This window comes from Clupea harengus, chromosome 24 (genome assembly GCF_900700415.2).
Source record: "Clupea harengus chromosome 24, Ch_v2.0.2, whole genome shotgun sequence".
In the NCBI taxonomy this organism is placed as follows: domain Eukaryota; kingdom Metazoa; phylum Chordata; class Actinopteri; order Clupeiformes; family Clupeidae; genus Clupea; species Clupea harengus.
The window spans coordinates 10,215,197-10,240,457 of record NC_045175.1 but is presented as its reverse complement, the minus strand read 5'-3'; the positions used below and the strand labels follow the sequence as shown (position 1 = coordinate 10,240,457).

Here is a 25,261-nt window from a genome sequence, read left to right as displayed (position 1 = left end):
CCTGTGCGGTTAAGGGACATGAGGATCACAGATCACTGGAAAGGACTCTCAGTGTCAGATGTAAGTATGTGAGATTAATAACGTCTTTTTTGATGAAAATTAACATAATTAAACTAGATTCCTGAGAAGACACTGGAGAAAAACTCATAGCAGTTAACTGAATGTATTTCACTTTGCAAAGCTGTGTGTTGTCTGTTCAGCCTTCTGTGTACATACAAATCACAAGTGATAATCTGAAATAAAATGTTTCTGACAGATGGCCCAAGAAACACTTTAGCATCAGTCCATCCTTCTGCTGAACCAGTGGAGGGGGATTCAGTGACTCTGGCCTGCAGCAGTGATGCCAACCCACCAGCACAGAACTACACCTGGTATAAGAAGAGAGGAGATCAATCTTCACCAGTTGGATCGAGTCAGAATTACAGCTTTACAAACATCAGCTCTGAGCAGAGTGGACTCTATTACTGTGAGGCTGGGAATGAGATTGGACAGAACGGATCTTCAGCGGTACAGATCACTGTAACATGTAAGTTTTGAACTCAAGACATGTAGCAGCAATACAACATGAAATCTCAAGATGTTCAATTTATCTGCCCACATGTGTAATGATTTCAGTTCAAGTTTCATGTTATAGTTACTAAAGTAATAGTAATTTAGACTATAATTTTCCAAGTGAAAATCATACCTTATACTTTCTTTTTTATTTTCTTCCAAATAACCATTTTTTCAAGTGAAAGTCATACCTTGTTATTGCAATGGCGAAAAGAGAAACCAATGCTGATTTCTCTGCTGTAATCAATGCTGATTTCTCTGCTGTAATCAATGCGGATTTTGCTGTGTGTATTTTCCGTTGCTGATTCGTAGATGTACCAAGAAATACCTCAGTATCAGTCCATCCATCTGGTGATATAGAAGAGGGCGACTCAGTGACTCTGACCTGCACCAGTGATGCCAACCCACCAGTGCACAACTTCACCTGGTACACTAACAAGCATGGGTCTGAGTCTGAATGGATCGGAGAAGGACGGAGCTACAACATCCCTACCATCAGCACTGAGCATACTGGATCTTACTACTGTAAGGCAGAGAATAAACGTGGAGCCAGCCGTTCCAGTGGCACATTTTTGGATGTGTACTGTGAGTACTGATATATACTAGTAGATTAAGTCAGGGAATCAAACTCTTATTCAGAGAGTAAACAATCAAAGTCTGTCTGACTTAATAATGCAATTAATGAGACATTGTGGGGACCGACATCTGAATTACTGTTCATGTTTCATAAAATTATATTTTATTTCAATTTTCACATTCCCCTTTGTGAGTACTGTGAACTCTTCTGAAAACATCCAGTCAGTCATGAAATCAAAGTGTAATTTATAGTACGTGGGGTAAAGTTGTAATTGACCTTTTAGCTGAGGAGGTGTTGATCAGATTGACAGTGAATTAAAATTCCATTGGAATATGGTATATATTAATTAATTACTCATATTTCTCACGATCTACATTCCCCCAGGAATGCCCTGGCATCACTCAGTCCTTCACTGTTCACATTTTGAGTATGTGGGATGAAGGCGTAATTGACCTTATAGCTGATGAGGTGTTGATCAGATTGACAGTAAATTAAAATTCCATTGGAATATGGTATATATTAATTAATTACTCATATTTCTCACGATCTAGACTCCCCCAGGAATACCCTGGCATCACTCAGTCCTTCACTGTTCAAAGCTTGCCGTTGTCTCTCCAGCCTTCTTTGTTACTAGAAATTAGAAAGGATAATCTGAAATAAAATGTTTTTGATAGATGGCCCAAGAAACACTTTAGCATCAGTCCATCCTTCTGCTGAACCAGTGGAGGGGGATTCAGTGACTCTGACCTGCAGCAGTGATGCCAACCCACCAGCACAGAACTACACCTGGTATAAGGAGAAAGAAGATCAATCTTCACCAGTTGGATCGAGTCAGAATATCATCTTTGCAAACATCAGCTCTGAGCAGAGTGGACTCTATTACTGTGAGGCTGGGAATGAGATTGGACAGAACAGATCTCCAGTGGTACAGATCAGTGTAACATGTAAGTTTTAAACTCAAGACATGCAGCAGCATAGAACATGAAATTTTGGCCATGATCGAGTCATCTGCCCATAATGATGTAATGTTATAGTTACTACAATAATAGTAAGTAAGTCTATATTGTTTTTGCCAAGTGAAAATCATACCTTATCATACTTTCTTATTTATTTTCTTGTGAAATCCAAATAACGTTTTGTCAAGTTAAAAAAACACCTACTTATTGCAATGACAAACACATCCAATGTTTTCCACAGTCCTCATGTCTGATGAAACTGGCATTTAACTCTCCACTGCTGGCCATTTTCATGTCTGATAAAGCTGGTATTTACTCTTTGTTGTTGCACTCTGTCTCTCAAAAGACCCAAAGATACCTTCCTGCTGGACTGCTGTTGTTGGAGGTGTGATTGGAGGAATGTTGGCCGGTCTAGTATCTGGAGCTGTGATTGGAGTTGTTGTTTACAAGAGAGCGTGAGTTGTTCTGTATGTAAGTCCTTGCAATAAGTCATATAAGTCCTTGCAGTCGGTTGTCCTGTCTTTGAGCTGCAGTTGATTATTGATAGGAAAAAGAGTGGGGATTGGGGTTAAGAGTTTTTGTCTCTCTCTCTCTCTTTATCTCTCTCTCTCTCTCTTCAGGACACAAACCAGAGAAGTGAGAAGCACCACCATTGGTACAGCGGGAGACACCACAGCTGGTTCACAGGTAGAATCTCTTGTTTCCTTCACGTCTCCAAATCAATGGATATTGGCTATTTATGTACCAGGAAAATCACTTAAATCTTTTGAAAGAAGTGAACACATTTGAGACTATGAAATACAATGTTGTGATTATTGTAATTAATAATAATAATGTTGCGTTTCGTTAATGCTTAGTTACTGTTATTGATCAGTGTGTACTGAAACCTGAGGTTGCAATATATATACAGTATATATACACTGTAAACACCTCAGTGTCAAAATATATATAATAATTAATAATACATAGCTTGATGAGCACCAAGAGAAGCCTTCACTCCGTTCATCGCTACAATACTTCATTGTTACTGTGTGTTCAAACAGAGTGCAGTAAGACTGTAACACTCTGACTGTAGTCCATCCTTCTCAAATGTGGCCAATTTCATAGAAAGAAAATGGTATTATATACATGGTGATATAGCACCAAATAGCACCCATCTACAAGCCATTCATTTTCTCTCATCAAGGTAAAACCAGTGACCAATCATATTCAGGTCTAATGTGTTTATTTGATAATTTATTAAACCATGTATGTGTATATTTTGACAGGCTGTCCAGTCTAGTCCTGATGATGACACATACACAGGTCTCAACCTCGCCACCAGATCACCTGAATATGACACTCTGGCTGTAAGACATTATAACACCGTACTTTATCAGAGTTACCATCTGTCTCTCAATGTACTTTAATACTGACTATTCACATTCACTGTTTATTAGAGAAGGACTTTATGAATGATTTATGTATGTGCGTATGTTTGTGTTGATTTCTTAATAAATTATTTTATCATGTGTGCTTCATGTGTGCTGTTCTCAGGATGTGAAGATCTCTGCTGATGGTGTCCCATACTCCACCACAAAGGTTGAGGCTTCAGACTACGAGAACTAAGAAAGGGGAGAGGCTTGGTGTTTCCAACTGGTGTACATTTTACGATTTTTATAAAAAAAATTGTCCTACTTTTTGCATCAGATTAGCCTCATGTATAAATATACAAACAAAATAACTTTAGTAGGAGCAAGAGCACAATTGACAGATTTATTTTAGTTAGTATCGCTACAGGACTCTTTGTCCTTTCTGTGCCTTTTACTTATCAACGTTACAAGACTTATAGTTAGTATCATTCAGTACTCTTTATTATTTCTCCTTTCTGTGAATTTCATTACAAATCATGTGCACACTTTTAATGCATCCTAACAATACATCATCATTTTTGATTTTAAATTCATCTTAACGTTATTTTTCATTAATTTGAGGTTGTTTGTTGCAGATAATTTTACGACATTCCTCCTCATGCTAAATGTTTTACTGTTGTGTGTTTGGTGTGAATTCAAATGATTAAATACTGCGTTTTCTTGAAGCATTGTTGTGCTATAACCATTTCTATTTGAACTCTCTCTCTCTCTCTCTCTATCTATCTATCTATCTCTCTCTCTCTCTCTCTCTCTCTCTCTCGCTCTCTCATAATTACAATGGTCACATGTCAGATAACAACACCTTTTGAAAAGATAGCCTTGGACGTGGATGGTAGTGAGGGAGACAGGAACAGAAGGTCATGAATGGTCTTTTGATGAGAATGTGATTCCTTCTCCTAGCAAGGATGGATTTCTGATAGATTAACGAAGAAGAAAAAGAGATTGATTGACTTAATGTTACCGTCTGCGACTGTGACAAAAGACTGTTGATATTTTGGCTCAACATTGAAATTACACCTGCTCCTGAAGCTGTGCGTCGATTGGCTGGCTTTGTTATGGCTCAGTCCAGCAGTGTGCAATGCAAAAATAAGTCAAATATCAGCCACACATAAAACGAAATGACTCATAGTTACACACACAGCAAACTTTTATGTGAATGTTCAGTCCCATCAAAAGATGGAGTAATGTGGATAAATGCTCAATCTAATATGCAACATTCTGTGGATACACTGTTCCATCCACACATAAATCCAATGCCCAATACACACATGTATAAGGGGGAACAAAAGAACATGAGTGACTCTTAGATGCTGTAGATCATAAGGGTCACTCTCAGCTCTGAATGACGCCCACCATTGCCCACCCAGTCTAAAAGGGCCTGTAGATGAAAACCCCACTTGTGGATGTTTTGACAATGAACCTCAGGCTGAACCTGAGACATATACGAGATGCTGCTCAGTACAGATCATCAGGCTGAACCCAAGACATATATGAGATGCTGCTCAGTACAGATCATCAGGCTGAACCCGAGACATATACGAGATGCTGCTCAGTACAGATCATCAGGCTGAACCCGAGACATATATGAGATGCTGCTCAGTACAGATCATCAGGCTGAACCTGACACATATATGAGATGCTGTCCAGTACTGATCATTACTTTACATCTATAGTTATTAACCCAATGAAATCCCCAAAAGAAAATACAGAGAAATAAAGAAATACAAAGAAATAATGGCACCCCAAAGCCTTGCAACCTGTTCCTCCCCCCCCAAAAAAACGTATGGGGACCGAAACCTAATTAGGTAATTACAGGAATAATTAGGGAATTACAAAAATAATTGGCAAATTAACATCATACATCATTTCTCCTTGTGTTGGCCATCCTGACGGCACTACTGTCAGCTGTTATGGCTGTTCAGTGACTGAACACTACTGACTGGTAGTGGCTGTGGGACCAGATACCTTCACCACTGCGTACACCGTCTCCTCCTGCGGCATTCTGACCTGAGGCTGCTCCGCCGTAGGGCTGCTCAGGGCCCCCTCTTGCCTGCTGGCGGGAGCGAACTGAACACTGGCGTAGTGGACGTCACCTTGATCAGCAACATCGGGGTCAGAGGACATCGTGAAGAGGGCAGGTTCAGAGGCTGTTGCTATGACGTTGCAGTAAACAATGCCAGTGTTTTGCTGGTGAGGAGAGATACATGTGTTGTCTGAAGTGGAAGTGTCCTGTACTTGACTGATTATCTGTTAGTTGGATATATACCACTGCTATCTGTGTATGCTAATCTTATCAATATATTAATGTATGGATAACACACAACACCATCTATCCTGCCAAGTCCAAATAAAAATCATTAATAAAATAAAAAGTCATCAGCTATATACAAGTTAACATTATTCATGTTATTCCTTCAGAAATTCTGGGTTACAGGACCATATATAATATCTAATAAACAATATATATGAATGATTAAATGGACATAATAATTATAATATATTTGATATTTTTATTAAATATATTTAATGTATTGCATATGAAATATGTCTTTATCTAATATTTGGTCAAATACTCGTTTCAAATACCTTTCCATCATCTTCTTCAGTCATGCTGTCTTTACTTGGACTTGCCTTCTTCCTCCTGTTCGTGACAAAATACATTCAAAAAAAGAATCCCTTTGATTAGATTGTAATCTGTCTCAGTCTGGTGTGATACTTTAATTCGTTCTGATGTGGACAAATTCTTGAAGTGTTTTTGATCGGCACTCACCACCAGCAAATAAAGACCACACTTGCCAGAATGAGAGCCAAGCCTGGTATAATTACCACTGCTGACAGCTGCCCTGTGCTCCACCCGGATGTTGCTAGTGAGACATGGGAAGGTATTAGAGGAACCCTGATTCAGCCTAATGTTTCCCTACTAGAGGACACATGCGCACACGCACACACACACACACACACACACACACACACACACACACACACACACACACGCACGCACGCAGGCACGCATACACACACACACACACACACACGTACACACACAAACACACACACACACACACTCCTCACTTTGCAGCCGCCTGTGCAACAACAGGACACACATATAAAGACAAACGGCTACACACACACACACACACACATACACACACACACACACACACACACACACACACACACGCACGCAGACAATGCATTTACTTTCTAGTTCCATTTAACGACAATTACATGAGTGTTGTACTGTCTGTCTGTCTGTCTCTTTCTCTTTCTCTTTCTCTTTCTCTTTCTCTCTTTCTCTCTCTCTCTCTCTTTCACTCTCTCTCACTCTCTATCTATCTATCTATCTCTCTCAATTACAATAGTCACATGTCAGATAACAACACCTTTTGGAAAGATAGCCTTGGACGTGGATGGTAGTGAGGGAGACAGAAATAGAAGGTCATGAATGGTCTTTTGATGAGAATGTGATTCCTTCTCCTAGCAAGGAGAGATTTCTGATAGATTAACGAAGAAGAAAAAGAGATTGATTGACTTAATGTTACCATCTGCGACTGTGGCAAAAGACTGTTGACTATCTATCTATGTCCTTACATACAACACCAGAAATGGCCAAGATGTCTGTCATTTTTGATTATCCCATTAGACCAACCGGAAAAGCATGACAAATGGTACCAAACAAATACATATTTCCTTACTGGTCAGTTTTGTCTGTCTGTCTGTTTGTCTGCCTGCCTGCCTGCCTGCCTGCCAGCCAGCCAGCCAGCCAGCCAGCCTGCCTGCCTGCCTGCCTGCCTGCCTGCCTGCCTGCCTGCCTGTCTGTCTGTCTTTCTGTCTGTCTGCCTATCTGTCTGTCTGCCTGCATACACCTGAACCACACTCTTCTCTACCCCGTTAGACCAACCTGCCAAACTAATTTCCACTGTTGTAGAGTTCTGAGAGCCAACTTCATTCAGCGCCTCACAGAAATAAGTTCCTCCGTCACCAGGAGCCAGGGTGAAGTTTGTAGTCCTTCCCACATCCACGTGAAGTGTTCCAGAGCCACTCTGTCTGTACCAGATGTATTTGTGCGCTGCTGGGTTGGCATCAGTGCTGCAGCTCAGGGTCACCAAAGTCCCCTCTGACACTCCACAAGTGTAATTGACCGATGCCAAGGTGTTCCGAGGAGCATCTGTGAGGCGATATATAAGCGATATATGTAAAGTTTTTTTCGAACAATTGCCTTTTTTTCATAGGTGGTTGTGCTGTCAATCTATCTAAATGCTAAATCTTAACTGAGTATATAACAAATAAGGTTAAAAGGCAAAACCAATAAATAGTTCCAAAAACTAATGGGCCTCATTCTCAAACATTTTCTGAAGTTTCTTCTGAAATGTTTCTTACCGGCTTCGGAAAAACAACGTAAGAAAAAGACATCCGCCAAATTCATGAATGCTTGAAAATGTGTTCCTACGAAGCAGAAGTGTTCTGAGGTGTGCTCCACCGGAAGAGTTTTCTTAAGTTGAAAGCGCGTTCTCGTGCTCCTGAATTATGTAGATGAGTCCATTATATTCCACTATGGCTATTTTAATGCGATTGAGTTTAGTGCTTATTTATTTATTCACTTACATTTGCAGTGATCGTGTACACTCACGTTTACATTTAGTCATTTAGCAGACGCTTTTGTCCAAAGCGACGTAGGTACAAGGGAGAGAACAGTCAAGCTACGAGCAATAGAGACCTAGTGTAACAATAAATACTACTTTACATAAGAAATAAAAAATAAAAAGAAGTGCAGGAATGTAACTGCTGTAAGTGCAAGTTAAGCACTAGTCGAAGTGCCAGTTAGGAAGGGAGGTGCTCTCTGAAGAGGTGGGTCTTCAAAAGCTTCTTAAAGGTAGAGAGGGACGCCCCTGCTCTGGTAGTGCTAGGCAGTTCGTTCCACCAACGTGGAACTACAAATGAAAATAGTCTGGATTGCCGTACTTGCACAGACGGTAGTGCCAAACGATGCTCACTAGACGAGCGCAGCATTCTGGTGTAGTCCTTTTATTTATTTTATGACATCACGGTGCCTCGTAGAATCATGACATGTGAAACGTAATTGTTAATGATACAAATATTCTTGTATTTATTATTATTATAATTATTTTAATCCGAGGATGTCTGTAGAGTTGATGTGAACGCAATCACCAACGATTTCTCACAAATTCATTAGCACTGCTAAAACGGAGAGTTTTCTGAAATGCGATTTCTCAAAAAACCATCTTGCAGTTACGACTGCTATTTCGAGTTCAGAAAGTCTTCTGAAGTTCAGAACAAATCCCAGATGAGAAAACTTTCATGAATGCCAAATGTTTTCCTAAATCCAGTTCAGAAGATATTCCTTCTTAAATTCTTCTCAACTGCGTTCGAGAATGAGGCCCAATGTTTTTTTCTCAAAGATGGATCCTTGATAACTCAGGAGACCTAAATGTGACTCATTATTGTTTCATTTTGTGAACAAAAAAATCTATAAGATATCCCTTTCCATAATAGTGGTTGTCTTGAGAGAGAAACAGAAGAGGCAATACTGAGATGTCTAAACATTCAGTAAAAATGGAGCATTATGTGTGACTCTGTTCAGATCTCTCCTTCATCTCCATAGTTTAAATTTGGTCTATACAGCAATCTGAGAGGCGGGAGATTTAAGGGTAAACCTCACTTTCTAGTTCCATTTAATCTCATTGTTGTACAGCGGAAACTCTGGTCATAGGGAGTTTATTTTCCAATGGGTCACTACAATTGCAACAAATGAGTAGAAGACGGTTCATTTAGGTTACTGCTAAAGATACGGATAGTATTCATAGATTGAAGACGACTTTAGTATTTTCAACATAATCAGTACATTTTTTTACAAGCTACACCTACAACATTTGTTGCATTTGCACTACAATTGTTATTGGTTAAAATATAAATCCTGTGTTATTGGTCTGAAAGGTTCTATTGGAATGCAGTTACATACATCTGACACTGAGTGTCACTGCAGGAGAGGGATGGTCCTCCTGTCCTCTTACAGCACAGGAGTAGCTGCCTGCATCCTCACTGCTGACTGGGTCTAGGGTCAGTGTGTTGTTCCCAGTGGTGAAGTTGCTGGTCAAAATCACTGCTCTCTTGTACCAGATGTAGGTGGGGTCGTTACTCAGACTGCAGGTGGCGTTGCAGGTCAGTGTCACTCTATTACCCTCCGTCACTTTGCCTGGGGCTACCAGCACCTGCAGATCTGGGACACAGAGCCGATCCAGGATGAGTCACTTTGGATAAATGTATCTGATAAATCAATAACATTCATTTAAATAGATAAAATAAATACAAATTAAATAAAATACTTAATGAAAGTAAAAACAGATTGGGTTAGTACATTAGCTAATGACTTCTAATGTCAGCACATATAATGGAAAATGTGTGTGAGGTCAGGGTTATGCTCGGGGGGTAAGAATGTGTAAAATGATTTACTTACATGAGAGGCACACAGTACTGTCAACTATCGATGTACTGTACATATCAAGATTCGAAGGACATACTTATGTTATGACAAAATTCAAACTACGGGTGACCCTGATGTATTACTGAAGTATCTTCTTCACTTCTCAACACAAATTACCTGAAATTGAAAGAGCAACTCCAGGTTTTCCAGACCATTTTCCCCACCATTTATCTGTGATGAACCTGAAGCAATATTCAGCGTCGTCGCTCTCTCTGAGGTCCCTTATCCTGAGGCTGCAGTTATTAATTTCATCCCCAAGATATTCCACCCGACCCTTAAACTGCTCGTCCTGGCTCAGGTCTTCAGGGCTTGCATCAATGCTACATCCTCGATACCAGAAGGTTGTTTCCACCTCGAGGTTTTGGGGGTATGTGTACGTGCAGTCCACATAAATACTTGAGCCTGCCACGACACAGACTTCCTGCGGAGCATATGACACACCCCACCGCCAGCCCAAAACACCTGTAACACAAATGGTAAACATTGATACATAAAATGAAAAGGTATCAACCAAGTGCAATGAAGGACGAAGCAATGTGTGTTATGATGGAAGTTGGTGTTTAAACCAGAAAGAAAGCCACAGTGATGGAGTCTGTGCTTAACAAAAGCTGGTAAAAGTTTTGAAATGAAAACAGACTGAAAATACAACGATTAAATGTGTCTTACCTGAGAGATGGAACAGGAATATTTCCAAAAATATACTTTCTCTTCTAGGAAACATGACTGCATCGGCGTTTATGAAAGATCAGTCTAAATTTCATTGCATTGAATAGACTACACTCCAAATTTCAATGTGACAACCGAATCTTACTTTTAGAGAGAGGTGTCTGTCCGCACTGAGCATTGTAATCAGATATTCCTCTGTATCATGTAATGGCTGACAATGATTATATGGTGAAGAGGGGAAGTTCAGAGCAGAAACCAGAAGACCAAAGCACTGATAACAGATATTTGCTTCCCGATTCTCACGACTGACATAGAATCATAGAGTGTCATCTAACAACCCCTGCAATATGAAGGCTACAGTGTTTACCTGTCTTGAGTGCTGCTTGTATAAGCTGTGAGCTAACATGAGCTACTGAAACGAGCATACAAGTTCACATTTCACGAGGGGTCGGTCTGAGTTCAGTAATGTTTCTTGAATTAGAGGCACCAACCACATAAAGCCGTTTTTATGTCAAATACAACTAGAGTCGTTGTCATAGGGATAGTGTTCCTATAGCCATAATCATAAAGGTAGCCAGTAGTATAATGACTCAATGTCTGTATGATGAAAAGGGGAAGTTCAGCGCAGAAACTCGAACACCAAAGCACTGATATCAGACCTTTGCTTCCCACTTGTCAGTCCCCTTTGCGTTGGAAGGCATTGTGCTGTTATGGCCCTAGGTCTGTCTCGTTTTAACAATGGGATATAAACAGTAGATTTCCCTTTTTTTTTAAAGCCATACTGCAGGATGAATGTCATGAAGCTCACTGTTATGTTTTTTTCTGGTTAAGTGTTCTAATAATAGTATCCATGGAGCAACAGGTTGATAAATATGTTTTATTATTCATTTATTTATTTGAACATGGATCAGTCACATGGTGGTAGCACAAGGCGAGGATAATTTCATTGTATTTTATCTAGTCTGCCTCTAAAAATCCTGACTGTATTTTACCTAGTCTGTCTTTAATAATCATGACTGTATAGGGAAGTAATGAAGTGTATCACTTGTTCTTCTTTTTCACTTCCTTTTAAGATAACAAACATCACATGGATGGTGTAAAATCTGCTGATAGAGTTCAGATTTCCACCACAGATTTCATCTCAAGAGAAATGTCCGCATTTGAAAAGACACGGAAGGGAGCAGAGCAGGACACACATTAGAAATGTGTTTTGACACGATGATGTCACATCCGCTTCTTCCATTAAAGGCGAGTCATCATGTCATCAGGTTCTGATGTCAGTGAAGGGCGTTCATTACGGTTTCCTTTGGAGAGTCTCCTTGTTCTGTGAACAAAATATATACGTACTGAGAACCAGAAGCGAGCTGATGGATTCATACATGCATCAGAGCACATTATGTATTAACATACATGTAGCATATGCACATACATGATGTATACACGATTCCATGAAACATAAAAGAAGGTGTGTACATGAAATATACAAAAAAATGTGTGCATTAAAATTAATAGAGCCAGCATTTGAAGTACTGGTTGTAGAACAGCTTAGTGGGTATACAGTGTCCTCATAAGGTGAATAAAGGATAAGCAGAGCAGTGAAGCAGAAAACTACGTCAATGATGGCATTTGTTTATATTACGGGCAAATGCCATACAATATGTATTATAGGCCGAGTAGAATTAGCATAATAGTTTGATAGGAATGGGAAACTGTAACTAAAGGGGGTGCACTTCTGCTGCTGCGCACACATACACCATATTCACAGCCATCACTATCACCTCTACTAATACTACCTCTACTGGTAGAAGTATTAGTGTCATGTCTACTACTCTAGTAGAAACAATTTCAATTCAATTCAATTGAATTTTATCTATATAGAGCCAATAACAATTTCAATTCTCTTGTGGCACTTTACAGAGTCCAGAGCCTGACCCTCTAGAGCAAGCAGTGAGCTCATGATGGCATGGAGTGGCAGAAGGTTGTTTCCACTTTAAGCTTTCTGGGGTATGCATTTCCACTTTAAGGTTTCTGGGGTATGAATTTCCACTTTAAGGTTTCTGTGGTATGTGTTTCCACTTTAAGGTTCCTGGGGTGTGCGTTTCCACTTTAAGGTTGCTGTGGTATGTTTACGTGCAGTCCACATCCATAGTTGAGCCTGCCACGACACAGACTTCCCCCGGAGCGTACGACACACTAAGGTGATGATGGCAAGGCAAATCTCCCTAGTAACAGGAAGAAACTTTGAGCAGAACCCAGCTCGTAAGGGTGGGGCCCATCTGCTTGGAGCCAGCCGGGTGGAAACACCGTACTCACAGCAGGACTGAGACTGGAACCAGAGCCATGAATACAGCCAGGAAAACCCCCAGTGTGACGACAGTGGCCTGGTTGTCGAGGGGGAGGTTGATCCCCGTAAGCCCCTCCTCCACACCGACCTGCAGCCCGGGGCCGAACACCTTCCCCAGCTCCGTCCTCACGCTCTCCTCCTCACTCTGCAGCCGCCTGGGCAACAACAGGACACACACATAAACACACGGATACACACACATGAACACACACGGATACACACACACAGATACACACACACACACAGGGATACACACACAAACACACATGGATACACACACACACACGGACACACACATGGATACAAACATACACAAACACACGGATACAAACAAACACATGGATACACACACACACACAAACACACACGGATACACACACACACACATACACACACACACACACACAAACACACACATAAATGCACACGGATACACACATACACACACACACACAAACAAATACACAGACACACACACACAAGCAGGGACACACGCAGGCACACACATACATACAAACACACATACACAGTGAAAGTTTAACAGTGACCAGAACTGTTATCAACAGTTTTTATTGTAGGGCGTAGAGCTTGGGCCCACACACACACACACATACACACAAACACAATGACACATGAATACACACACAGAGAGATAATGACACACGGATACACACACACACACACTGATGGGATATAATTCATACCATATAATGGAGACCAGTCTTGGATTCTAGTCAGTCATGATCCAGGTTTTAATCTTATACAATGGCTGCCACCAAGGGAGACAAAGCCTGAAGGTCCACTCATAGCTTCACCTTAGACTCATCTGACTTATTCCTTCAGGGATCTGCTCTTAAAAAGCTGAGTTTAGGGGTGTTACCGTCTATTCAAATAAGCCATGGGTGCAGGGCTCTTTGTATCGACCTGGGGGGGGAAGGTAAGACCAATGTCGTACCTCACTCCCCTGGTCAAAATCAAGTATATTCACCCAGGAACTGTTTACATGCTAGTTAAATCCAAATAAAAGTAACAATTATAACTAGGTATAAGATCATTGAATTATTGACTATGGCATATTCTGATGAACTATACCGGTCCCTTCAACACACACACACACACACACACACACACACACACACACACACACACACACACACACGCACACACGCACATACACACACACACACACACAGTGAAAGTTATGGAAGCCTTGCCGTACTGTTTGACCTCCTCCTGAGACAGGACAGCTGTGCTGCCGGGCTCCATTGCAATGAAAGTGACGTATGTTTTGGGATGGACTTCTCTCTGAAAGAGCGCTGCATCATTAGTTACAGTCATGATCCTCACAGTCCAGCCCAACACCCTCCCCAGAGACCTGAGAAGGAAAGAGAGAGAGAGAGAGAGAGAGAGAGAGAGAGAGAGAGAGAGAAAGAGAGAGAGAGACAAATCTGTTATGAAGATTCTTCATAAAAGGCAATAATGGATTGATAGATGATATTTAGAGATTTAGACACCCACTCCTCCACTTGGGGGGTATATTTCATATGATATTTAGAGACTTAGACACTCACTCCTCCACTTGGGCGGCGCTGTCCTCTACTGTCTTGACCGCCATATTCAACGACAGAACGGCCACGTTGCTGCTGCCACTGTCTATTAAAGTGACCTGAAAGAATCAAGAGTATATCAGATTGTCACAAGTCTGGCCAGCGATGGCCACGATTTGGGACATTGGCGGCCTCTGGTGGCCAAAGGACAAAATAACTGACTTGTTTTTGCTCACATGTGCATCTGTAGTGATTTGTCACCAGTTATTTAGAGTATATCAGATAACATATCATATCACTATTACTGTTATTTAGTGTTCCTGTACTGTAGCACAACTGCTGGAGCAAAGTGGTGACAGCACCAAGGTCATAAGGTGTGGACCGATACTGATTATATATGTGTACCTGTACAGCACTGTGAATTGGACCGATACTGATTATATATGTGTATCGGTACAGTACTGTGAATTGGACCGATACTGATTATATATGTGTATCTGTACAGGACTGTAAGTCGGCTGGGGTAGAATCGTTCATATGCTAAATGAATGATTGTGAATATCCTGATCCCCACATGTTACAGGGAAACATTGGTTTTCTATTGCACACCTGAGACATCCTTTGCAATGTATACAACGACTTTTAATTAGGGCTGTCAGCGTTAACGCGTTAATCTATGCCATTAATGCGGCCGCGATTAACGCGATAAAATATTTTAACGCAATTAGTGCAACTTTAAAAAAAAAAAATTTAAATGCCTTTATTTGGATAGGACATGAAGTTATGACAGGAAGCGAGGCGGAGAAGAGGTGGAGAAGATTGGGAATTACATCAGGCCAGACTTGGCCTACCATTTTATGGGAGCGATGAGGGACAGATGGGGCTTGAATAGCCCCCCTTGTTCAAAGTGGGGAAAGACAGAAAAAGTTTGAGAACCACTGTGGTAGTTGAAGATGGAGAGAGCTGAGGGATTGTTGGGCGGAAAGTCTCTGTTTAAGAGCCAAAATGACAGAACAATCGACAAAACTAAAGTTGTATGTAGCATTTGTCAAGCTGAATTTAGCTATCACAGAAGCAGCTCGTCTTGAAGTTATCACCTTAATGCAAAGCACCTGACAGAAAGCAGTCCCAGGTTAGATGATCGCCAACCCACACTCCATGACTTCTCTAGGAAAATAACTAGACGAGTCCGTGAAAAGGTTGCCATTTGGGTTGCCGGTGACTGTCGGCCCATCAACATAGTTGAGGACAGTGGGCTGATTGAGGTGATTCGAATTGCTTCAGGGGAAATTCTTACGATTTACCGTCGAGGGGCACCATTGTGTTTAAAAAAAAAACTACAAATAAACAACAGTGTCTAAAATACACGCTGTATGAAGTGATTACTCATTCATTTATAAGATTTAGTCTTAAGAAGAAAAAAAACTTTTAATCGCGATTAATCGCGATTAATTAATTTCAAAATGTGCGATTAATTAGTTAATTTTTTTTAATGTATTGACAGCCCTACTTTTTATAATTTTTTTATCCATAGTGTCCATTACACTTTGCTATGCTCTGCTCTGCTAAACCATACTATAATGTACCTACCAGTGTGTATATTTCTTTGCTCTTGATTGGAGTATTTTCTTTATCCCTTTCTCGTGTGTAATTTAATTTATAAAATTCTTTTATTTAAAAAGACTTAAATGTGTGAGTTCAAATCCCACTCACCTCCACTGTAGTGATGTCATGAAGGCCCAGCTTGTCTTCTGCCTTCACCTGCAGCGTGATCTTCCCACTCTCACCTCCAGCTGACACTACATACACCTGACCACTAGAGGGATCTACAGCAAACAGGTTGTTTGGTTCCACCAAGGAGTACTGCAGCGCCTCTGTCTCTCCTGCGTCAGGGTCTGTGGCCTGTAGGCAGAGATTAGCAGGCACCGTGAGTTGATTTATATCGTGTTTGAACTGCACCAAGTGCTTGCAGTGCTGAAATAGTCATATTCAGTTTTGGCCCAACATGTACAGGATGCTGTCTATGTTTTACATACAATATGCAGTATCAGTATATCTGGGAATATACAGTACCTTTACATTAATAATAGATCAATACAATGTAAATCATTGCAGCACATACATTTGTTTAGATTTAGGTTTTGGTTTAGGGACAGTAATGTATAACACAATGTTCTTACTTTGAGAAGTGCCTATAGTTAAGGACTACAGATGCACACTGTGGAGATAAAAACACTAAAGCAGAAGACACTAACAGCTATCTGTATTTACCAAATGATCTCATGTGAAAATGTCGAGGAAGAGGGCAAAGGTTGCTCAGAGAGCTTGCTATGTAGACACTATCTTTTATGCTACAGAGGAGAACCCGCCTACCCTAACACTGAGCAGCCTACCAAAGGAGTTCCCACAATCCACTGGAATCAGATCATCCCATGATGTACTGCATTGCAGTGATTGACAAGTGGTTCAGCCAATCATATTTATCATTCTTATAATTACCTTGACTTTCACGACGGGGAACTTGTACGGAGCGATGTTGAAAATCTGGGCTGAATAAACGTCACTAGAAAACACAGGAGCTTCAGGTGCATCGTCAATGTGAACCAGGAACTACATAAAAGACAGATAGACAGACAGACAGACAGACAGACAGACAGACAGACAGACAGACAGACAGACAGATAGATAGATAGATGGACAGATAGATAGAGCGAGACAGAGTTTGATTCATTTATTGATTGACTTTGATTAAATTATTATATTGTGAATGTATTATTGGCATCTGCCCTGAGGAAAAAAGAAATGATATATTTGTATTTCTTATGATGTCACTTTGTTTTACCGTGCTGCCTGCTGTCTTCTGGCTGTCATCTTGCTGAGAAGCCTGGATCATTGGCAAAGAAGAATGTACAGATGACACATTAAACTGAAAATCTAAAATAGAGCAATCTGGTCAGTCAATCAATCTATCAATAATACAAATGCCACTTTTAAGTCAGCAAAGGTGAATTAAACAGACATTATTACCTTTATACCCAATAATATTGAGCTGATTTCTTCTCTGTTGAGTGGACTCATCACAGTTATGACTCCAGTGTGGGGGGCAATAACAAAGTTGCTCTGGTACTTGCTTGGAGACACTGATATGAGCAACACACATCACACAACACGTTCTGTCTTTTTGTGTTCACGGTCAGAACCAGTAGAAATAAGCAACATATTCAACATCTCTTGCTTTTCTATCGTTGAAAGACAGCATTTTATCTGAGTGACTGATTCCACCTTGCCATCAGTTTGCTGGGCATCAATACATGTGATACATTACCGCACAAGATGCCATGTATTAATATGTGTGTATATAAATAAATGTTTTTGTGATCAATATTGATATTGAGAGGCTATATTTCAACACGTGTGCTGTATAGAACCTGATGAGGTGCTGTAAGTGAACATATGTGTGAAACAGAACCTGATAAAATGCTACATATCAACATATACAGTATGTGGTACAATACCTGATGATATGCTGTAGATTAATGTCTCGTTTATGCCAGTGTCACCATCCAAAGCCCTCACTGGCTCTGGGTGCACCCTGGGGACGGCCCCCACCTGGACAGGAAGAGAGGTCAGGGGTCACTGACAGATGTCTGCTATATCACCATGGCAGCATCATCTATATCCCGGGGTTGACATTTAACAAATATAACTATTTTACATTTCCAGCAATATTTCACACTCACCCAGTTTTCCTGTACTGTAGTCTCATAGAGATTGTGTTCAAAATATGGGTTCAGGTTGTCAAAATCCTGGACGTTAATAATTACATTTGCCGTACTCGAGAGGCCTCCCTCATCCTGTTGAGTTTAGATCGAATGGGTTATTGGGTCTGGCATCATGGGCATTCTGACATATGGACATATGATAATAAAATCACAGCAAATATTTTCTATGCTGCAGGTGCCACAGCAGACAAATAATGAGAGACCAGGTGAATCCAGATGACCATTCACCACAAAATTACAAAATTACACACATATAATGTTAGACCGGGTAAGGCAGGACAAAATTACACGAATCACATTGGCATTACATAAATCTTTGTCAGAGAACAAATCAACGCTAGTAAACAGCAACACTCTGAGGGAAACACAAGGCTCAAGGTCAAACATCCAAAAAATATTGAAAAACTGGTGAGATGAAAGAAGGGTATAGCACTTGAAATGGCAATGGAATTTGGCAATCAGAATTGGAGAAATGGAATTTAGTGTGTTGTGTTGAAACAATAGAAGACATTAGAATAGAGTGGAATAGAATTAGAGCCTCTCACTGGACAGGTGGCCCCATGTGATTGGTACATACTCGTGCTTCAACAGTAAACTTGTGGGAGCTGATGTTGTTGTAGTCCAAAGCCTCCATCAGAAACATTGATCCATCTTCTCTCAGCTCAAATGCGCTTGGAACTGGCGGCTGCATGAGAGGGGATTATAAAACAAGCATTGCAATTCCCAAAACAGCAATTTAGTGTCTCATTTTAATTTACTGTTGAATATTAGGTTAAACTTCATAATGTTATCCTGTTATTCGCGATAGTACAGTACACAACACAATGTTACACTATGTCATGGTGTACCACACTACACTATACTACAGACTAACCAGTGTGGCATATACGACAATTTAGTGTCTCATTTCAATTTAGTTAAAAATATTAGGTTAAACTTTATAATGTTATCCTATGCTATGCTATAGTACAGTACACAACACAATGTTGCACTATGTCATGGTGTGATATACCACACTACACTATACTATAGACTCACCAGTGTAGCATATATGACTTTGCTGTTGGTGGGAGCTACATCTGCATCCACAGCCTTAAGTGTGAGCACTAAGGAACCGACAGGAAGGGTCTGGAGATAAAATGAGCAGTGAAGAAGTTCTGGGTGTTCATGCTGATAAATCATACTACAAACATCTTTTTTAAAGATTTATTTTTGGACTTTTTGCCGTTAATCAGATAGGATAGTGAAGGTTTGACAGGAAATGAGCTGGAGAGAAGAAGTGGGGAGTGGGATGAGGAAATGCCCGCTGGTCGTATTTGAACCCGGGTCCCCGTGGGCCTTCAAGCCCGTTCATGGTCGGGGCTGCTGCTTGCCCCCCCTATACTACATCATCTTTGTGTGCTTAATTTTTTACTGCAGTCGAATTTCATCGACAGGGACAGGGATAGTTTCACTGATAAGAAGCTGCATCATAACTGTGCAATAAATCTTATGTCGTGCAGATCATGCATATAAACATTCTGTGTACATGTTTCAAACTAATGTGATTATTTGTAGTTTGTGAGAAACATAGGTTCTTACCTCTGATACATTAACCCTGTATTCATCCTTTTCGAAGACCGGTGGATTGTCATTGATGTTACTAACCATGATCACACGAATATTTTTCATCTGAGTAGGAATTATGATAACAGTTGGTACAATTATACACAAAATATTGACTCTTTCAACCACAGTAATATGTATTTAATTTCATTTTAATTTCATATGTGGACTCTTAGTCTGACTTACCCCACTGTTTGCACAGCTTATGAGGAAGTACAGATTTCCTTTTGACTAAAAAAAGATATTCAGGAATCACTGATCAATTTCACCTCTGCTTTTTTTACTCTTTTGTCAGGACAAAAGAACACCACCACAAAGACAACTCTCACATGCAAGACTTTTAACACCACCACCTTTACCAGTATACAACAACAACTACTAGTTCTAGTTCTTCTTATATCGCTACTGCTACTGCTATTGCTATTGCTACTGCTACTGCTACTGCTACTGCTACTGCTACTGCTACTGCTACTACTGCTACTGCTACTGCTACTGCTACTGCTACTGCTGCTACTGCTGCTGCTACTGCTACTGCTACTGCTACTGCTACAGCTATTGCTACTGCTACTGCTACTACTGCTACTGCTACTGCTACTGCTACTACTGCTACTGCTACTGCTACTACTACTGCTACTACTGCTACTGCTACTCCTACTACTACTAATAATAATACCAATAATAATTATAATGATGATAATGATACTATTGATTATGAAAATAACAATAATAGTATTTAAAAAGTAGACTCACGTCTTTCAGTGCTTCTGCATCCAGAGGTTTTCTCGTCTGAATCACGCCTAGTGTTCCATTTCCGGTGACGATCAATTCCAGAAACTCGAGATGGGATGGATACATGTATGGCTCGAGAGCTATGGTGTCGTTTTCTGGATTCCCTCTCATTACGTCTATGGTCCCTGTAGGACAGGACAGACAGTAACACAAACGCTGATGGTGGCCTATTTAGCACATTTCAACTGATTTAATGCCATTTCTCAGAGAAGTAACATCTCAACACTGATGGTGGCCTATTTCACACACTTCAACTGATTTAAAGCCATTTCCCAGAGAAGTAACTGAGTTGCAAATATCCGTTGTCATTTAAGACAAATCAGTGTTTTACCTAGCCTGATAAGCCAGTGTTTTTCTTGGTTCGGTCAGTGTTTTTATTGACTTGACAAACACTGTTTTGTGATCTCATTTAGCACATTTCAACTGATTTAATGCCATTTATCAGAGAATTAACTGAACATTTCCAAAGCAAATCCTGGTTGCAGATATCTGTTGTCAATTAAGACAAATTAGTGTTTTACCAGGGGGGTATTCGTCGTAGCTCGCTAAACGGTTTAGCGAGCTAATTTTCAGGCTAAGATAAAAAAAACGCCCCTCTTTTTGGTTCGTGGAAGCAACTTTTGATGAATCACCATAGTTACATATCGATTAGCACTAACCTGCTCCAGGGCAGGCTAACTTAAGTGTAGCTGGATAAGCTTGCCACACCCCCGGAAAAAGGAGGGATCCCATTGACCAAGGACTGATATTAGAGTTAGATTAGCGGAGGGAGAGAGTTCTTTGTGATCGCCAAGATCCATTATTCTTGTATGAGCGCTACCGATTCAGCCGACAAGGAATCATTAATTTACAAGACCTTCTCGAGTCATTTATTGCAAACACCACAGTCGAACATTGACTGTCTTGCGCTTTTTTGCGAGTGGTACATTTTTGTAGTGTCGGTGATGCGGAGAACAAAGCACTCATAATTATATGAGTGTTATTAGTACACCATAGCATATCATTATTGTAGAAAATGATTACGGTGGACTCATGATAAGAATAGAGAGAAATACAGCCAATTTATTTTCGCTGCTTCAATTTATTGCATTTGTTATTAATACATTTAGTCATTTAACAGACGCTTTTATTCAAAGCGACTTCCAAGGAAATGTAAAACTACATCGAGGAAGGGGGTGAGGGGATTTGAACTAGCAACCATGCAGATTCTAACCGGTAGACGAAACCTCTGTACCAGCTGACATTTGCCGTCAGGGATTCATAGATAGATATTACGCTATAGACACCCCAACACACCTTGCTCTCACAGCGGTGGTGGTGTTGAATTTTGCCATGATTATGGTCTTGTATTCTTCATAAGCGTTCATGTTCATCTCCTACTCGCCAGCGGAGAAAAAAAGAGCCCTTTTCTTTGAGTTTAGAACCATTATGCCGTTAGAAAATCATGGTTTTGGTGATCGACCTTTCCTGCCTTTTGAAGTAGGACGTGCACGCGCAAATGCCATGATAACTTTAGCCTGCTTGAAATTAACCACATGATTAGGATGCGGGTCAGCCGTTAACGAACCGATATTTGCTGTTCTCAATCAGCTCGCTAATCTTAACGGGCTAAAAGGCCAATTGATTAACTTAGCTTCAATCCTACGACGAACGTACCCCTGGCCTAATAAGCCAGTGTTTTCATTGACTTGGTAAACACTGTTTTGTGACCTCCCATTCAGTGATTGACTTTACCTGCGTATCCTTCATCAATTATCCCGAAAAGCGTATAAGTCCCTGAGTGGCAGTTCACATAGGTACCTGAATAGAACAACACAGCAAAATAACTGAAAACATAACACTGTAAACAAAACACTGAAAACAAAACATAACAACACAAACATTTACATTTTGTGATGGTTCACACACTTTAAACAAACACTTAGTGAATTCACAGTATGACACAAAGTCGATTTATGTGAAAATATTTAATGTGAAAAAACATTAATCATACATTAAATTAACAGGTTTATAAAAGATGACAAACTTTCGTTACCATTTGCATACAAACATTTCCTTACTTGCTAGTCAACATGCTAGTCAACATTACATCAAGACACATTCACATGTGTTAACTGAAGATTATGATCAGTGGTGTTAAAATTCCACATCAATTACCTCAACAACATGTTTTTTTTCATTTTTTTTATGGATTTACCAACATCCAAGACTAACTTAGATCATAATGAAAGTTTCAGGTGCACAAAACACAGCAAACGCCTTGACCATGTTCATGAAAAGACTGTCTTATTTGCTAGACAAGTGTCATTTTTAAACTGAGGATTAATGCTGGTTATGTTAAAACACTGCATTTGACCTCAACAACATGGACATATGTGTGAGACAGATGAATATGTACTCACTTCCTGGCAGGACGCAGAGGGTGATGCCGAAGCTAGAGGTGACAATGAGAACGGTCCAGATCCAACACACCATCATGATACGTCCTCAGTAAAGTTTCACAGCTGAGTTACAAGCAGCCAAGGACTAAAGAGCAACAGTGGGAGAAAGCCCTCTGGGTACGAATGTTAAAGCCTCTGTTTATTGTGCAATCTTCTCATGTACGTGTACCATAACCATTATATTGTATGACAGGGACAGATAAGCTCGTACCTTGCACAGGCATTTTAGTTTAGTATGCTACATTTCTGGGAGGAGTTCAAGGGTCACACTGACTTGGTTAATGTGTTGCAAAGATTCTCAGTAAATTCTTTCTTCATTTGCATGTTTCATGTCCCCCCACTGTGGAGGATAATAGATGTCAATTAAATATAAAGATCAACATTTCAGACGGGTTGCTGAGGCATACACATACATTATTGCATTAAAGCCTTTGTGTTAATGGACAGAAACAGCTAAAAAGAGTGACGTTACTCATATTGTGCAACTCAAGCAGACCATATAGCGAGAGCGCAAACTCACTGAATGGTTAGAATTTCCAACTTTACGTTTATTGTCCTTAGAAAAGTGGAGACTGCAGTGCAGGTGAGACGGTGAGTGATGCTGATGACTTGCAGCTGGGAGTCTGAGTGACAGTGAGTGTTGACGGGAGTGGAGCTCAGCAGGAACGTGACAATTACATGAAATCTGCATTACTAACTGCAGGGACCAGTGGCAACAGGTTTTGTGCTTCTAAAAATCTCCTTTTGGCAAAAAACCATATAATCCACTGCATGTTGGGGTCCTGTTCATCCCGTCGAGATTCCTTTTCCGATACTGACCGGCGGAATATACATCCCTTACGTAACAATTATATGTTTGTGACAACTTCAACATGGAGAAAACTCACATTTTTAAAGCCATTGTGTTAGACACTTAAACATGCAAACGGAATGCTGCCAATGATTATATGGTGAAGAGGGGAAGTTCAGAGCAGAAACCAGAAGACTTTGAGAAGACTCAAAGCATTGATAACAGACTTTTGCTTCCCGATTCTCACGACTGACATAGAATCATGGAGTGTCATCTAACAATCCCTGCAATATGAAGGCTACAGTGATTACATGTCTTGAGAGCTGCTTGTATAAGCTGTCAGCTAACATGAGCTGCTGAAACGAACATACAAGGGTCGGGTTGGTCTGAGTTCGGTAATGTTTCTCCTTTTAACAATGGGATATAAAGTAGATTTCCCTTTTTTTAAAGCCATGCTGCAGGAAGAATGTTATGAAGCTCACTGTTGTGTTTTTTTCAGGTAATAAATAAGTGTTCTAATCATAGTATCCATTGAGCCATGGGTTGATAAATATGTTTTGTTATTCAGTCATTTATTTGAAAATGGATCAGTCACATGGTGGTAGCACAGTCTATTATGCCTCTAATAATCGTGACTGTATTTTACCTATTCTGCCTTTAATAAATGTGACTGTATAGGGAAGTAATGAAGTGATTCACTTGTTCTTCCTTTTCACTTCCTTTTAAGATAACAAACATCACATCAGATGGAGTGTGTAAAATCTGCTGATAGATTTCAGATTTCCAACACAGATTTCAACTCAACTCCGCATTTGAAAAGACACAGTAGAGAATGGAGCAGGCCAGACATTATAAATGTGTTTGACACGATGACGTCTCATCCACTTCTTCCATTAAAAGCGAGTCAGCATGTCATCCGGTTCCGATGTCAGTGAAGGGCGTTCATTACGGTTTCCTTTGGAGAGTCTCCTTGTTCTGTGAACAAAATATATACGTACTGAGAACCAGAAGCGAGCTGATGGATTCATACATGCATCAGAGCACATTATGTATTAACATACATGTAGCATATGCACATACATGATGTATACACGATTCCATGAAACATAAAAGAAGGTGTGTACATGAAATATACTAAATTATTTCTGCATAAAAAGGAGGAGAGCCAGCATTTGAAGTACTGTTTGTAGAAAAACTTAGTGGGTACACAGTGTCCTCATAAGGTCACTATTATAAGGATTAGTGGGTACACAGTGTCCTCATAAGGTCACTATTATAAGGATTAGTGGGTACACAGT

General features: G+C 40.2%; 4 protein-coding genes across 5 annotated transcripts in view; 1 reads left to right on the top strand and 3 right to left on the bottom strand.

Moving 5' to 3' along the window:
* Positions 1–207: 207 nt before the first annotated feature.
* On the top strand, positions 208–2,773 carry LOC116219346 (B-cell receptor CD22-like). The gene is made up of 4 exons (XM_031562613.1): positions 208–526; positions 865–1,137; positions 1,804–2,540; positions 2,706–2,773. Exons 1-3 carry the CDS (start codon positions 244–246, stop codon positions 2,082–2,084), a joined length of 837 nt encoding a protein of 278 aa, XP_031418473.1. The 5' UTR covers positions 208–243; the 3' UTR covers positions 2,085–2,540; positions 2,706–2,773.
* A 2,492-nt stretch (positions 2,774–5,265) lies between these two features.
* Positions 5,266–8,507, bottom strand: LOC116219051 (vascular cell adhesion protein 1-like). Its single transcript, XM_031561954.2, has 5 exons — positions 8,492–8,507; positions 7,399–7,665; positions 6,268–6,361; positions 6,084–6,138; positions 5,266–5,684 (listed from the first exon to the last, which is right to left on the bottom strand). The coding sequence occupies exons 1-5, from the start codon at positions 8,505–8,507 to the stop codon at positions 5,430–5,432; spliced, it is 687 nt and encodes a 228-aa protein (XP_031417814.1). The 3' UTR covers positions 5,266–5,429.
* A 931-nt stretch (positions 8,508–9,438) lies between these two features.
* Positions 9,439–10,720, bottom strand: LOC116219050 (sialic acid-binding Ig-like lectin 12). The gene is made up of 3 exons (XM_031561953.1): positions 10,666–10,720; positions 10,117–10,461; positions 9,439–9,735 (listed from the first exon to the last, which is right to left on the bottom strand). The coding sequence occupies exons 1-3, from the start codon at positions 10,718–10,720 to the stop codon at positions 9,470–9,472; spliced, it is 666 nt and encodes a 221-aa protein (XP_031417813.1). The 3' UTR covers positions 9,439–9,469.
* Positions 10,721–11,528: 808 nt separating this feature from the next.
* The window catches only part of LOC116219170 (protocadherin-like wing polarity protein stan), a 33,500-nt gene continuing 19,767 nt past the window's right edge, over positions 11,529–25,261 (bottom strand). The window contains exons 16-17 of one of the 2 annotated variants that reach the window (XM_031562201.2): positions 12,979–13,164; positions 11,529–11,989 (exon numbers count right to left, since the gene is read on the bottom strand). In XM_031562201.2, the coding sequence (XP_031418061.1) occupies positions 11,908–11,989; positions 12,979–13,164 (268 nt within the window). In that variant the 3' untranslated portion in view covers positions 11,529–11,907. Of the gene's footprint in view, positions 11,990–12,978; positions 13,165–24,506; positions 24,939–25,261 lie in introns of those variants that run through there. The other variant, XM_031562200.1, reaches the window with a different exon arrangement.